Source organism: Lampetra planeri, chromosome 16, assembly GCF_965212315.1.
Source record: "Lampetra planeri chromosome 16, kcLamPlan1.2.h2, whole genome shotgun sequence".
NCBI lineage: Eukaryota > Metazoa > Chordata > Hyperoartia > Petromyzontiformes > Petromyzontidae > Lampetra > Lampetra planeri.
Window position 1 is genome coordinate 13,823,664 of NC_136122.1, and position 13,417 is coordinate 13,837,080.

A 13,417-nucleotide genomic window follows, 5' to 3' on the forward strand; every position below is an offset into this window, starting at 1 on the left:
GGGGCCAAGAGCGGCCCATTTGCCACATTACCCGGGCACAAAGTTAAATAACTTTGCTGATTAATTACAAGTCACATTTCACAAGAGCTTAAGACTATGCCCAGCTTCGCACGAATTCGCCCGGTCTGGCAGCCCTGCCTGGGCAACTGGTGCCAGTCCCTGCCACCCCGTGCCATCGTCACACGATGACAGACACGCAGCGAAGGTGTTCCTGTGAGAGATGGAGCGTGACTCTATGCCATTGTGTGGAGCGGTGTAGCGGTTAACGCTCTCCGCTATGAACCCGGCGAACCGAGTTCGATTCCCGCTGACGACCAAAACCAGTGATTATCTGATGCTGGGCCTCCACTAGGTCAACTCAGCCTCAAATGAGTACCTGGTGCGGTGTGCAAACATTGCCGCTCGAGAGACAAAAGCGGCCGGGCGTGGTGTTGGCCACCACCCCCTTTTGTGCCGTGCCGGCCTTCAAAGGTGCTCGCTAATCGCACTTGCCCCACACAGTCTGCAGGCTATACGGGAGATCTTTGCATTTGTCTTGTGTACAGATGCCTTCTATGACCTCCTGTCCCAAGGGCTGGCTCAAGTGGCCCCTCGGGATAGAGTCATCTTCGTGGGAGACTCGAATGCTGCCTGAGTAGGTCGTGATTGTAAGGCATGGGGGCCACATCAGCGCATTAACAATGGTCGGTGGCTGCTAAACTCCCGTGCCAGCCCAGGGGCTCGTTGAGGGCTACACGGGGGGTCGCTGCCCCGCGTTTAGAGCTCCACTTCGCAGCCTCCTTCCCCATCGTGACGTCACGTCTTGAGACACCGACCCCACGGAGAGGCCGCCGCTGCGGAGAGGGGTGCAGGTGAGGGGTGGTGAGGGGTGGTGAGGGGTGGAGAGGAGTGGTGAGGGGTGGTGAGGAGTAGTTGGGGGTGGTGAGGGGTGGTGAGGGTTGGGGAGGGGTGGTGAGGGTTGGGGAGGGGTGGTGAGGGGTGGTGAGGGGTGGTGGGGGTGGTGAGGGGTGGTGAGGGGTGGTGAGGAGTGGTGAGGAGTAGTTGGGGGTGGTGAGGGGTGGTGAGGGATGGTGAGGGGTGGTGGGGGTGGGGAGGGGTGGAGAGGAGTGGTGAGGGGTGGTGAGGAGTAGTTGGGGTTGGTGAGGGGTGGTGAGGGGTGGTGAGGGGTGGTGAGTGGTGGGGGGTGGTGAGGGGTGGTGAGGAGTGGTGAGGGGTGGTGAGTGGTGGGGGGTGGTGAGGGGTGGTGAGGGGTGGTGAGTGGTGGGGGGTGGTGAGGGGTGGTGAGGAGTGGTGAGGGGTGGTGAGGGGTGGTGAGGAGTGGTGAGGGGTGGTGAGGGGTGGTGAGGGGTGGTGAGTGGTGGTGAGGGGTGGTGAGGGGTGGTGAGGGGTGGTGAGGGTTGGTGAGGGGTGGTGAGGGGTGGTGAGTGGTGGGGGGGGTGGTGAGGGGTGGTGAGGGGTGGTGAGTGGTGGGGGGGGGGGGTGGTGAGGAGTGGTGAGGGGTGGTGAGGGGTGGTGAGGGGTGGTGAGTGGTGGTGAGGGGTGGTGAGTGGTGGGGGGGGTGGTGAGGGGTGGTGAGGGGTGGTGAGGGGTGGTGAGTGGTGGGGGGTGGTGAGGGGTGGTGAGGAGTGGTGAGGGGTGGTGAGGGGTGGTGAGTGGTGGTGAGGGGTGGTGAGGGGTGGTGAGTGGTGGTGAGGGGTGGTGAGGGGTGGTGAGGGTTGGTGAGGGGTGGTGAGGGGTGGTGAGGGGTGGTGAGAGGTGGTGAGGGGTGGTGAGGGGTGGTGAGTGGTGGTGAGGAGTGGTGAGGGGTGGTGAGTGGTGGTGAGGGGTGGTGAGGGGTGGAGAGGGGTGGTGAGGGGTGGTGGGGGGTGGTGAGGGGTGGTGAGGGGTGGTGGGGGGTGGTGAGGGGTGGTGAGGAGTGATGAGGGGTGGTGGGGGGTGGTGAGGGGTGGTGAGGGGTGGTGGGGGGGTGGTGAGGGGTGGTGAGGGGTGGTGAGGAGTAGTTGGGGGTGGTGAGGGGTGGTGAGGGGTGGTGAGGGGTGGGGAGGGGTGGGGAGGGGTGGGGTGGTGAGGGGTGGTTGGGGGTGGGGAGGGGTGGTGAGGGGTGGTGAGGCGTGGTGAGGAGTGGAGAGGGGTGGGGAGGGGTGGTGAGGAGTGGTGAGGGGTGGTTGGGGGGTGAGCGAATCCGTCATTCGCTGCGCGTGCCCCCCGAGGAATCGCGGCGGCGCAGTGGTGAGCGGTGGCGCAGTGGTGAGCGCGCGCTCCGCTACCGACCCGGCCGCCCACAAATGGCAGCGACAGCGAATGTTGTGAACCTGTCCTGGGCGCCCCCCTGGGTCGACTCAGCGCCATGTACGAGGGTTCTACTCGGTGCGGCGTCTAATCAATCATCGACACCGCAGAGACAAAGGCGGCCGCGCCTCCTCGTGTGTGTGTCCCCATGCCCTCCTTCGTAGGTGCTACTCGCTAGCAGCACTTGCCCCAACAGTGTGTTCGAGGCTATACGGGGTATCTTTGCCTCTGTGGTTATTTCCGCGCAGGGAGCGCCCTTAATGGGCGCCCCACATCCCCCCCCCACATCCCCCCCCTCCTCCACATCCCCCCCACATCCCCCCCCCACATCGCTAATTGGAGGGGACAGCTCCGTGCCGCGCTAATTGGACGCGGCTCCATCAACCCCCCCAACTCCCGCGCCCCCTCCCCTCCCCCAACTCCCCAACTCTCGCGAGAGACAAGCGCGCCGCTTTGTTCGCTCTGTGGCCTCGTTTCTGGAACTGGAGGTTTTCGATCTTCTCCGCCACCGGGGAGGGGTAGGGGGTGAGTGGGGGAATATGGGGGGTGGGGGTGAGTGGGGGAATATGGGGGGTGGGGGTGAGTGGGGGAATATGGGGGGTAGGGGGTGAGTGGGGGAATATGGGGGGTGGGGGTGAGTGGGGGAATATGGGGGGTGGGGGGTGAGTGGGGGAATATGGGGGGTGGGGGTGAGTGGGGGAATATGGGGGGTGGGGGTGAGTGGGGGGAATAGGGGGGGTGGGGGTGAGTGGGGGAATATGGGGGGTGGGGGTGAGTGGGGGAATATGGGGGGTGGGGGGTGAGTGGGGGAATATGGGGGGTGGGGGTGAGTGGGGGAATATGGGGGGTGGGGGTGAGTGGGGGAATAGGGGGGGTGCGGCGGGGGTGAGGGGGGAGGGGGCGTGGGATCGGCTGTGAGGTTACGCGTGGGCGTTCAATGGGGTCGCTTCAATGGGGTCCTAATTGGGACGATTTCTCGGTTGTTGGAGGCGACAGTCCATATCCCATCACGAAGGGGACTCGCCTGGGATGCAGAGGGCACCGCGGGGGTGAGGACGACGATGGCGAGTATACTAAAACACACACACGTGTGTACACACAGACAAAGGTCTGCCGTGTAGCCTTTAACAGACTGTCGGGGCAAGTGCTGTTGGCGAGCACCTATGAAGGCCGGCACGGCGCACGAGGGGGTGGGTGGCCAGCACAACGCCCGGCCGCCTTTGTCTCCCGAGTGGCGATGATTACACAACGCACCGGGTACTGATTTGAGGCTGAGTCGACACACAGCCACAGACGAGCGAGCACAGAAGCTCACGTTGGGTCATCAGCCGCGGGGTTTCGCGAATCTGGAGTCGTGCATCACTGTCCACTCGACTCCCGCAATCACCACATCCTCCCGGCACGCGAGACCCCCTAGAGAAACACGCACCAGTCAGTAGTGGGGGGGGGGCTTTTAACCGCTCCCTCCTCCATCAAACACAAGGATAGCTGGGCTACAGGATTATTGAATATATTATTCAATTATTCAAATGTTTCACATGGCCATAACCTTGAGTTGGAACATCCCTCCTTGACAGGCTTGTCCAGCCAGGGTGGACATTGACGGAACAGAGTTCCCCTGGGTCGCGTCTCACCCACACAGTGAGTTCCTGCTCAAATGGCCGTACTCATCCACATTCCTATGACGAGTCCGTCCATAGGACAATCGCTGTTGATTTGACCATAGTGGTGCTCATTTCATCTAACTCGAGATGGAGGGATGATGATGGGCTTCGTCAAATCCCCCGAACAGGAGTTGGACTCGCGACCTTCAGATTGCGAGCCGCTCGCTCTGCCGCAGAGCCACGAGGCCGATTTCGGCCTGGGTCGCGAGTCTAGAGGAGACTGCGTGGGGGACGCGAGATCGACCTGGGTCGCGAGTCTAGAGGAGACTGCGTGGGGGACACGAGGTGCTGCAGGCCTGGGGCTGTGACCAGGAGATGGCTGCAGAGTCATGAATTCGCGAACCCATCTGTGCGGAGCTTTGAGCGTCACACCCTCGTCATACAGCAGCACGGGGCTGGGTTTTCTCCGGGTTCTTTGGTTCCCCAATATCCCCCACGTGGCAGGACCCACGTGAAATCTCGCCTTGAGACTCGGTGAGGAGTTCCTGGGTAAAGAAAGGACTCTCCGTGCGCTGCCGGCCGACACGCTCCGGCTCGACACGAGTGCACACACCGCTCCTGTGCCCGGCCCAGTCGGAGCTTGTCGGTGGCCAGCGATGAAAGCCGGGCCAGGGACAGAGGCCCTGGCTCCAGCATCATTCGCGATGTCGGCAGCAGCCAAGGAGGGGTCCGCTACCTCCACCGCTCGCCCCGCTGAGTGAGCGTGGCCGAGGGGGAGAGGCCCCTCCCCGTTCCATCACGGGGTCCCAATGTATTAATGTCACATCGAAATGGAAATGGGGCTGCGTCGCGGGGTGGGGGGGGGCGTGAGTGGGGGCGGTGTGAGGGGGGGGGCTTTACATTCGCCGAGACAAAATCCCGGGCGTCACGAAGCTACGGGCTCACTCTGTGGCGAGGGTCGCGGTGTAGGAGGGGCCGTGAGAACGAGAGAGAGGCACAGAGAGAGACAGAGACACGTAGAGAGACAGAGACACATACAGACAGAGAGACACAGAGACAAATACACACACACAGACACATACACAGAGACAAATACACACACAGAGACACACAGACACATACACACTTAGACACAGAGACACAGAGACAAATACACACACAGAGGCACAGAGATACATACAGACACACAGAGACAAATATACACACACAGACACATACACAGAGACACACAGAGACACAGAGACAAATACAGACACTCACAGAGAGGCAGACAGAAGAGAGACAGAGAGCTGGGGAGTGTTGGGGGGGGAGTGTTGGGGGGGAGTGTTGGGGGGGAGTGTTGGGGGGGAGTGTTGGGGGGGGGAGTGTTGGCGGGGAGTGTTGGGGGGGGAGTGTTGGGGGGAGTGTTGGGGGGGAGTGTTGGGGGGGAGTGTTGGGGGGGAGTGTTGGCGGAGAGTGTTGGGGATGAGCGCGGCTGAGGGGGCCCAGGGAGGGCGCCTGCCCCGCGCTCGCCTCGTGGTGCTGGGCAGGGACGGCTGCGGCAAGACGGGTGAGTGGGGGGGGGGCATGACGAGGGGGACGAGGGGGAGGAGGTGAAATGTTGAATCGCTTTGATGCGTTTGATGGTGGTTTATTTATTTATTTTTGCATCGCACTTTCGATTATTCAACTTTAGATGACAAAATTAGAATGATGCTGAATCATACTTTGATGACAGTTTTGGCGATGTATTGTTTTTATTTGATGATAGTTTTATGATGACTATGAAACTGTGAAACATCCCAACTACGATGAAGCATTATTATCGTAGTTGATCAGGAATCGTAGTTGATCAGGACCATAGGTTTGATGATCGTGTTGATGATGATGATGACAATGTTGGTTATATTATAATAATGATGATGCTTTAACGATGATGATCATGATGGAATGAGCAAGTTGTCTCTATGGCAACCACGTGTTGAGATCCGAGAGAGTGCGCGTGCACTGGCGTGACCTCACGTGACCTCGTTCCCTTCCATCCGATCGCCCCCTCCCCTCACCCCCCATACCCCCTCCCCTCACCCTCATACCCCCTCCCCCTCACCCCCCATACCCCCTCCCCTCACCCCCCCATACCCCCTCCCCTCACCCCCCATACCCCCTCCTCTAACCCCCCATACCCCCTCCCCTCATCCCCCATACCCCTCCCCTCACCCCCCATACCCCCTCACCCCCATACCCCCTCCCCCTCACCCCCCATACCCCCTCCCCTCACCCCCATACCCCCTCCCCCTCACCCCCTCCCCCTCACCCCCCCATACCCCCTCCCCTCATCCCCCATACCCCCTCCCCTCACCCCCCATACCCCTCCCCTCACCCCCCATACCCCCTCCCCTCACCCTCCACGGTTCTTGTCGCAGCGCTCTGCGTGCGCTTCCTCACGCGGCGCTTCATCGGCGAGTATGACGGGCAGAGAGGTGAGGCCAGGTGTGTGTGCGTGTGTGTGTACAGTGTGTGTGTGCAGTGTGTGTGTGCAGTGTGTGTGTGTGTGCGTGTGTGTGCAGTGTGTGTGTGCAGTGTGTGTGTGTGTGCGTGTGTGTGCGTGTGTGTGTGCAGTGTGTGTGTGTGTGTGCGTGTGTGTGCGTGTGTGTGTGCAGTGTGTGTGTGTGTGTGCGTGTGTGTGCAGTGTGTGTGTGCAGTGTGTGTGTGTGTGCGTGTGTGTGTGCACTGTGTGTGCGTGTGTGTGCGTGTGTGTGTGTGTGTGCACTGTGTGTGCGTGTGTGTGCGTGTGTGTGTATGTGCACTGTGTGTGTGTGTGCAATGTGTGTGTGCGTGCGTGTGTGTGTGCAGTGTGTGTGTGCAGTGTGTGTGTGCAGTGTGTGTGTGTGTGCACTGTGTGTGCGTGCACTGTGTGTGCGTGTGTGTGCGTGTGTGTGTGTGTGCACTGTGTGTGCGTGTGTGTGCGTGTGTGTGTGTGCACTGTGTGTGTGTGTGTGCAATGTGTGTGTGCGTGCGTGTGTGTGTGCAGTGTGTGTGTGCAGTGTGTGTGTGTGTGCGTGTGTGTGCAGTGTGTGTGTGTGTGCAGTGTGTGTGTGTGTGCGTGTGTGTGCAGTGTGTGTGTGTGTGCAGGCAGGGAGTGTGTGTGTGTGTGTGTGCAGGCAGTGAGTGTGTGTGCAGGCAGTGTGTGCGTGTGTGCAGACAGTGTGTGTGTGTGCAGGCAGTGTGCGTGTGTGTGCAGGAAGTGTGTGTGCGCGTGTGTGTGCAGGCAGTGTGTGTGCGTGTGTGTGCAGGCAGTGTGTGTGCGTGTGTGTGCAGGCAGTGTGCGTGTGTGCAGGCAGTGTGTGTGTGTGCAGGCAGTGTGTGTGTGTGCAGGCAGTGTGTGTGTGCAGGCAGTGTGTGTGTGTGTGCAGGCAGTGTGTGTATGTGCGTGTGTGTGTGTGCAGGCAGTGTGTGTGTGTGCAGGCAGTGTGTGCGTGCGTGTGTGCAGGCAGTGTGTGTGTGTGTGTACAGGCAGTGTGTTTGTGTGTGTGTGCACACAGTGTGTGTGTGTGCAGGCAGTGTGTGTGTGTGCAGGCAGTGTGTGTGTGTGCAGGCAGTGTGTGTGTGTGCAGGCAGTGTGTGTGTGTGCTCAGTGTGTGTGTGCACACAGTGGTGTGTGTGTGTGCAGGCAGTGTGTGTGTGTGTGCACACAGTGTGTGTGCATACAGTGTGTGTGTGTGTAGGCAGTGTGTGTGTGTGTGTGCACACAGTGTGTGTGTGCACACAGTGTGTGTGTGTGTGCAGGCAGTGTGTGTGTGTGCAGGCAGTGTGTGTGTGTGCAGGCAGTGTGCGTGTGTGCAGGCAGTGTGTGTGTGTGAGGGTGTGTGTGAGGGTGTGTGTGAGGGTGTGTGTGACGGTGTGTGTGAGGGTGTGTGTGAGAGTAAGCATTCGCACTTGTAGAGACAAAGGCGGTCGGGCGTGGTGCTGGCCACCCACCATCTCGTGTGCTGCACCGGTCTTCACAGGTGCTCACTAACAGCATTTGCCCCAACAGTCTATTGAGACTGCACAGGGGATGTTTGCCTTCGTGCGGGTAAATGTGTGGGTGAGTGGGTGAGTGAGTGGGTGAGTGTGTTGGCGTGAGTGTGTGTATGAGTGAGTGAGTGTGTGAGTGAGTGGGTGAGTGTGTGTATGAGTGTGTGAGTGAGTGGGTGAGTGTGTGGATGAGTGAGTGGGTGAGTGTGTGGATGAGTGGGTGAGTGTGTGAGTGAGTGGGTGAGTGTGTGTATGAGTGTGTGGATGAGTGTGTGGATGAGTGTGTGGATGAGTGTGTGGATGAGTGTGTGGGTGAGTGTGTGGATGAGTGTGTGGATGAGTGTGTGGGTGAGTGTGTGGGTGAGTGTGTGGGTGAGTGTGTGGATGAGTGTGTGGATGAGTGTGTGGATGAGTGTGTGGATGAGTGTGTGAATGAGTGTGTGGGTGAGTGTGTGGGTGAGTGTGTGGGTGAGTGTGTGGATGAGTGTGTGGATGAGTGTGTGGATGAGTGTGTGGGTGAGTGTGTGGGTGAGTGTGGGGGTGAGTGAGTGGATGAGTGTGTGGATGAGTGTGTGGATGAGTGTGTGAATGAGTGTGTGGATGAGTGTGTGGATGAGTGTGTGGGTGAGTGTGTGGGTGAGTGTGTGGGTGAGTGTGTGGATGAGTGTGTGGATGAGTGTGTGGATGAGTGTGTGGATGAGTGTGTGGATGAGTGTGTGAATGAGTGTGTGGGTGAGTGTGTGGGTGAGTGTGTGGGTGAGTGTGTGGATGAGTGTGTGGATGAGTGTGTGGATGAGTGTGTGGATGAGTGTGTGAATGAGTGTGTGGGTGAGTGTGTGGGTGAGTGTGTGGGTGAGTGTGTGGATGAGTGTGTGGATGAGTGTGTGGATGAGTGTGTGGGTGAGTGTGTGGGTGAGTGTGTGGGTGAGTGTGTGGATGAGTGTGTGGATGAGTGTGTGGATGAGTGTGTGAATGAGTGTGTGGGTGAGTGTGTTGATGAGTGTGGGGGTGAGTGTGTGGATGAGTGTGTGGATGAGTGTGTGGATGAGTGTGTGAATGAGTGTGTGGGTGAGTGTGTTGATGAGTGTGGGGGTGAGTGAGTGGATGAGTGTGTGGATGAGTGTGTGGGTGAGTGTGTGGGTGAGTGAGTGGGTGAGTGTGTGGGTGAGTGTGTGGATGAGTGTGTGAATGAGTGTGGGTGAGTGTGTGGATGAGTGTGTGGGTGAGTGTGTTGATGAGTGTGGGGGTGAGTATGTGTCGTCCCTCTAGAAGTCACCTACCGCTGTCGGAAGGAGGTGGACGGGGAACCGATTGAGCTGGAAATTCTAGACACAGCCAATAAACAGGTAAACAACAACATGTGGATAAACACACGGGTAAACACGGGAGTAAACACACGGGTAAACACTTGTATACACACGGGTAAACAAGGGACTCAACAGTCAGGTAAACACAACATAGCCACTGGCGTCGAAGTGGAGAATATAAAGAACCACATTTATACATAAATATAAAGAACGACATCTACACGTAGACAATGAGTCAATTCGCTTGCTTCCCGTGTCGGCCCCTGCGCCAGCCACGCAGCCTTGAAGAAGGGCACCGTTTCAGCAGCAGCAGCAGATTTACATGGTTTCTGGTCGAGCTAGAGGAGACCCACATCTTAAAGCGAGGGTCCTTCCCTATAACGTCTGGCAGTTCACCAGCATTGCTTTAAGCAGGCTGATGAGACACCCTGTGCCAAAATCGGCCCAGAGTTTTGCTTCTATTGAACCAATGCCGCTGATATTATGCGGTTTCATAAGGCACACCGTTCGGCTGATGAGCTGTATAAACAAATACTTGTATTGTGTGTGTGGAGGAACAGGCAAGCACATACGCAGTCTCTGTCGATGTCTCGGACCCCCACCGAGTACCTGGTTCGGGGGTGGGGTGTGTTCCTGTCTGTGTCTCAGTGTCACCCCGTGTGCCCCCCCCCCCTCACCCAGGTGTCGGGGCTGCCAGGCCATGCCCCGCTGGAGCACTCCATTCGCTGGGGAGACGGCTTCGTGCTGCTCTACTCCGTGACGGACAGGGGCAGCTTTCAGGCCGTGTCGCGACTCAAGAGGCTCATAGACCACGTGAAGCAGGCGCTCGGCGAGTGGGGGAGGGGTCTGTGATACAGCACTATGCAGGCAGCGACACTTGGTGGATCACACACAAATATGAAATTATTTTCCCATGGGCGTCGAAAAGGCGCCGTGCCCTGGCTCGCCAGGAGAAGGCGGTACGGCAAATGGACTAATCGCCATCGGTGTCCATCTGTGCAGGGATCGAGTATGTCCCCCTCGCACGCGTGAATGTATCTGGTTTCCTCCCACTCCTCGTTAATTGGCTACTTTCTAGAAACCCTAGAAAGTAGCAGCAGCCTCCTGCCCAACAGGCGCTCCTGGATAAGTGAATGACGGGGACCCAGCCTGGAGGACAGCTCCATCGATAAGGACAAGAGCTCGATTTTATTTAACTTGTTTTAAATGAGAGATTATGAAGAAAAGGCATGCGAACGCATGAGAACATTGCCGCACGCGGTTCAGTTATTAATCCCCTCGCCCCCCCCCCCCCCCACAGGCATCCCAACCATCATCGTAGCGAACAAATGCGACATGGAGGGGGGGCGCGTGGTGCGTCCCGAGGAGGGCCAGGCCCTGGCCAGCGACCTCAGGTGACGAGTAGCTCTCTTGAGTAGCCACGTTAAAGTAGCTCTGACGAGTAGCTCTGACGAGTAGCTCTGACGAGTAGCCCTGTCGAGTAGCTCTGTCGAGTAGCTCTGACGAGTAGCTCTGTCGAGTAGCCCTGTCGAGTAGCTCTGACGAGTAGCTCTGTCGAGTAGCTCTGTCGAGTAGCCCTGTCGAGTAGCTCTGACGAGTAGCCCTGTCGAGTAGCCCTGTCGAGTAGCTCTGTTGAGTAGCTCTGTTGAGTAGCCCTGTCGAGTAGCTCTGTTGAGTAGCTCTGTTGAGTAGCCCTGTCGAGTAGCCCTGTTGAGTAGCCCTGTTGAGTAGCTCTGTTGAGTAGCTCTGTTGAGTAGCTCTGTTGAGTAGCTCTGTTGAGTAGCCCTGTTGAGTAGCTCTGTTGAGTAGCTCTGTTGAGTAGCTCTGTTGAGTAGCCCTGTTGAGTAGCCCTGTTGAGTAGCCCTGTCGAGTAGCTCTGTTGAGTAGCCCTGTTGAGTAGCCCTGTTGAGTAGCCCTGTCGAGTAGCTCTGTTGAGTAGCCCTGTTGAGTAGCTCTGTTGAGTAGCCCTGTCGAGTAGCCCTGTTGAGTAGCCCTGTTGAGTAGCTCTGTTGAGTAGCCCTGTCGAGTAGCTCTGTTGAGTAGCCCTGTTGAGTAGCTCTGTTGAGTAGCTCTGTTGAGTAGCTCTGTTGAGTAGCCCTGTTGAGTAGCCCTGTCGAGTAGCTCTGTTGAGTAGCCCTGTTGAGTAGCTCTGTTGAGTAGCCCTGTTGAGTAGCCCTGTTGAGTAGCTCTGTTGAGTAGCCCTGTCGAGTAGCTCTGGCTCAGAGCGATGCGCGATCTCTCTTCCCCCCCCCCCCCTCCAGGTGCGGCTTCTTCGAGCTCTCCGTGGCCGAGGGGCGGGGCTACGAGGCGGTGGAGGCGGCGCTCGCGGCGCTCGTGCGCCACGTGCGCCTCGCGCGGCGCTCCTCCCGCCGCGTGCTGCTCGTGCGGCGCGCGCTCTCCAGCCGCCTGGCGCGCAGCAAGACCGCGCAGTGGTAGCGAGAGAGAGCCTGGCGCGCAGCAAGACCGCGCAGTGGTAGCGAGAGAGAGCCTGGCCACGCGGGGGGGGGGGTGGGGGCGCCTTTCCCGTGGTGGTGGGAGGGAAATTGTGCTCGTCTGTGTTGGAATTCGTGGCGGTGCTGGCAGGTCACCGGTCCGCACAGACACCTGGGGTGCCCTGGTGAGGTTGTGGTCAACTTTACTACAGGGCCCTATTGCCGCACAGGCATGGAGAGATCTGGACAGCCTGAGAAACGTGTCTGGGTTTGTTCCATCGTGGGTAATGTGGCAACCCTTGGTCGATGGCCACCGTGCAGCTGAAGGGACACGAGTCGGGGTGGGGTAGGGGGGAGTGGGGGGTGAGGCGCTCTCGTGGAAAATTCCTAATTACAGTGCAGTACTCAAGAAAAGACGAACAGTATCTAAATTATATATATAATCGAATCACGTTTGCTATTTGAATCTAATTTCCACGAGACGTGGTTAATTGGTCACTTTGTATCTGCATCACGTGACTCCGATTACTTGTCTTTTTATTGTATTTATTTATTTTGCTTGGAGTAGGAACTATCGGCGTAAGGCACTACTACGAGAGTCCTATATCACTGTACCCTCTAGTTAAGTACCAGAAGCACGACTGGCGCGCCAGATAATGATCGTAGCAGCGCTACGGACTGTTGGGGCTGCGTGCAACTGTAGACCACGTGGTGCTAGGGTCCGGTTCGCGAGGGGTCAGGGTCGTGTGGGGGTCCGGGTCCTCGTGATTGTCCCGGCGTGGGCCACGTGCTCTCGCCGTGTGTGTCTCTGTCTTTGTGTGTGTGTCTGTGTGTGTCTCTGTGTGTCTGTGTCTACGTGGGGAGCGGTGGTGCAACGGTGGTGTAGCGGTTAGCGCGCTGCGCTACAAACCAGGCGACCCGAGTTCGATTCCCGCTCACGGACAAGATCAGTGATGATTGTTTGAGCCGGTCCTGGACCTCCCCTAGGTCGACTCAACCTCAAATAAGTATCTGATGTGGTGTGTAAACATCAACACTGGGGGATAAAGACGGCCGGGCGTGGTGCTGTCCACCCACCCTCATGCGTACCGTTCCGTGCATGGCCAGGCACGGATGGGCCGCGTCTCTCAATCTCCACTCCCCACCACTGCCCCCACCACTCTCCTACCACTGCCCCCACCACTCTCCCCACCACTGCCCCCACCACTGCCCCCACCACTGCCCCCACCGCTGCCCCCACCGCTGCCCCCACCGCTGCCCCGCTTCGCCACGGTGCTTGGGCGGCTCACGCCGCTCCGTGCGCGGTCCCGGGGGTCGCGCGCCCTCTCGTGGCCGCGGCTCGGGGCTGTGCGCCGAGTGGTGCAGCTGGCCGCTGGCGGCACCCGGACGAGGCGTTATTTTGGCCCCCACCCCTCCTCCTCCTCCCCTTTGAATCATCTCCTCGTGAGATGACAGGCGAGATATAGGCAAGTGATAGAGATGTGGCGGTTTCCTCCTTAGTATGACTCATCGCTAGTCCCCGTTGGCGACTGTACCGACAAAGCCGCTCGAACAGCTGTCGCCTCGTCTCACCGCGGCCTGTCGGGTTGTCACATTTGGTCAACGTATTTATGGTGACTGGCTGAGGACAAGATGCCCACAATGAAATTCTTCAGGAACTGGTGGTTTTGCTCACAGAGTTGTCTTCTGCACGCGCAGTGTACGTGTGTGTGTGTAGGCGCGCGGCTGAAGAAATCCCTCGTTTTCCTTCCCGAACCACTTTGTCCGTTGTGGTGTCATGGAACGATGG

The 13,417-nt window shown here is 58.6% G+C and overlaps 2 protein-coding genes across 2 annotated transcripts in view; both read left to right on the plus strand.

Moving 5' to 3' along the window:
* Positions 1–634, plus strand: part of EIF3M (eukaryotic translation initiation factor 3 subunit M) — a 5,711-nt gene extending 5,077 nt beyond the window's left edge. Inside the window, exon 10 of the mRNA XM_078601452.1 lies at positions 546–634. Within this exon, the coding sequence (XP_078457578.1) occupies positions 546–634 (89 nt within the window). The remainder of the gene's footprint in view (positions 1–545) is intronic.
* Positions 635–5,357: 4,723 nt separating this feature from the next.
* LOC144723093 (ras-related and estrogen-regulated growth inhibitor-like) lies at positions 5,358–11,683 on the plus strand. The gene is made up of 6 exons (XM_078601683.1): positions 5,358–5,442; positions 6,296–6,352; positions 9,159–9,235; positions 9,878–10,025; positions 10,497–10,590; positions 11,458–11,683. The coding sequence occupies exons 1-6, from the start codon at positions 5,358–5,360 to the stop codon at positions 11,630–11,632; spliced, it is 636 nt and encodes a 211-aa protein (XP_078457809.1). The 3' UTR covers positions 11,633–11,683.
* Positions 11,684–13,417: the final 1,734 nt, after the last annotated feature.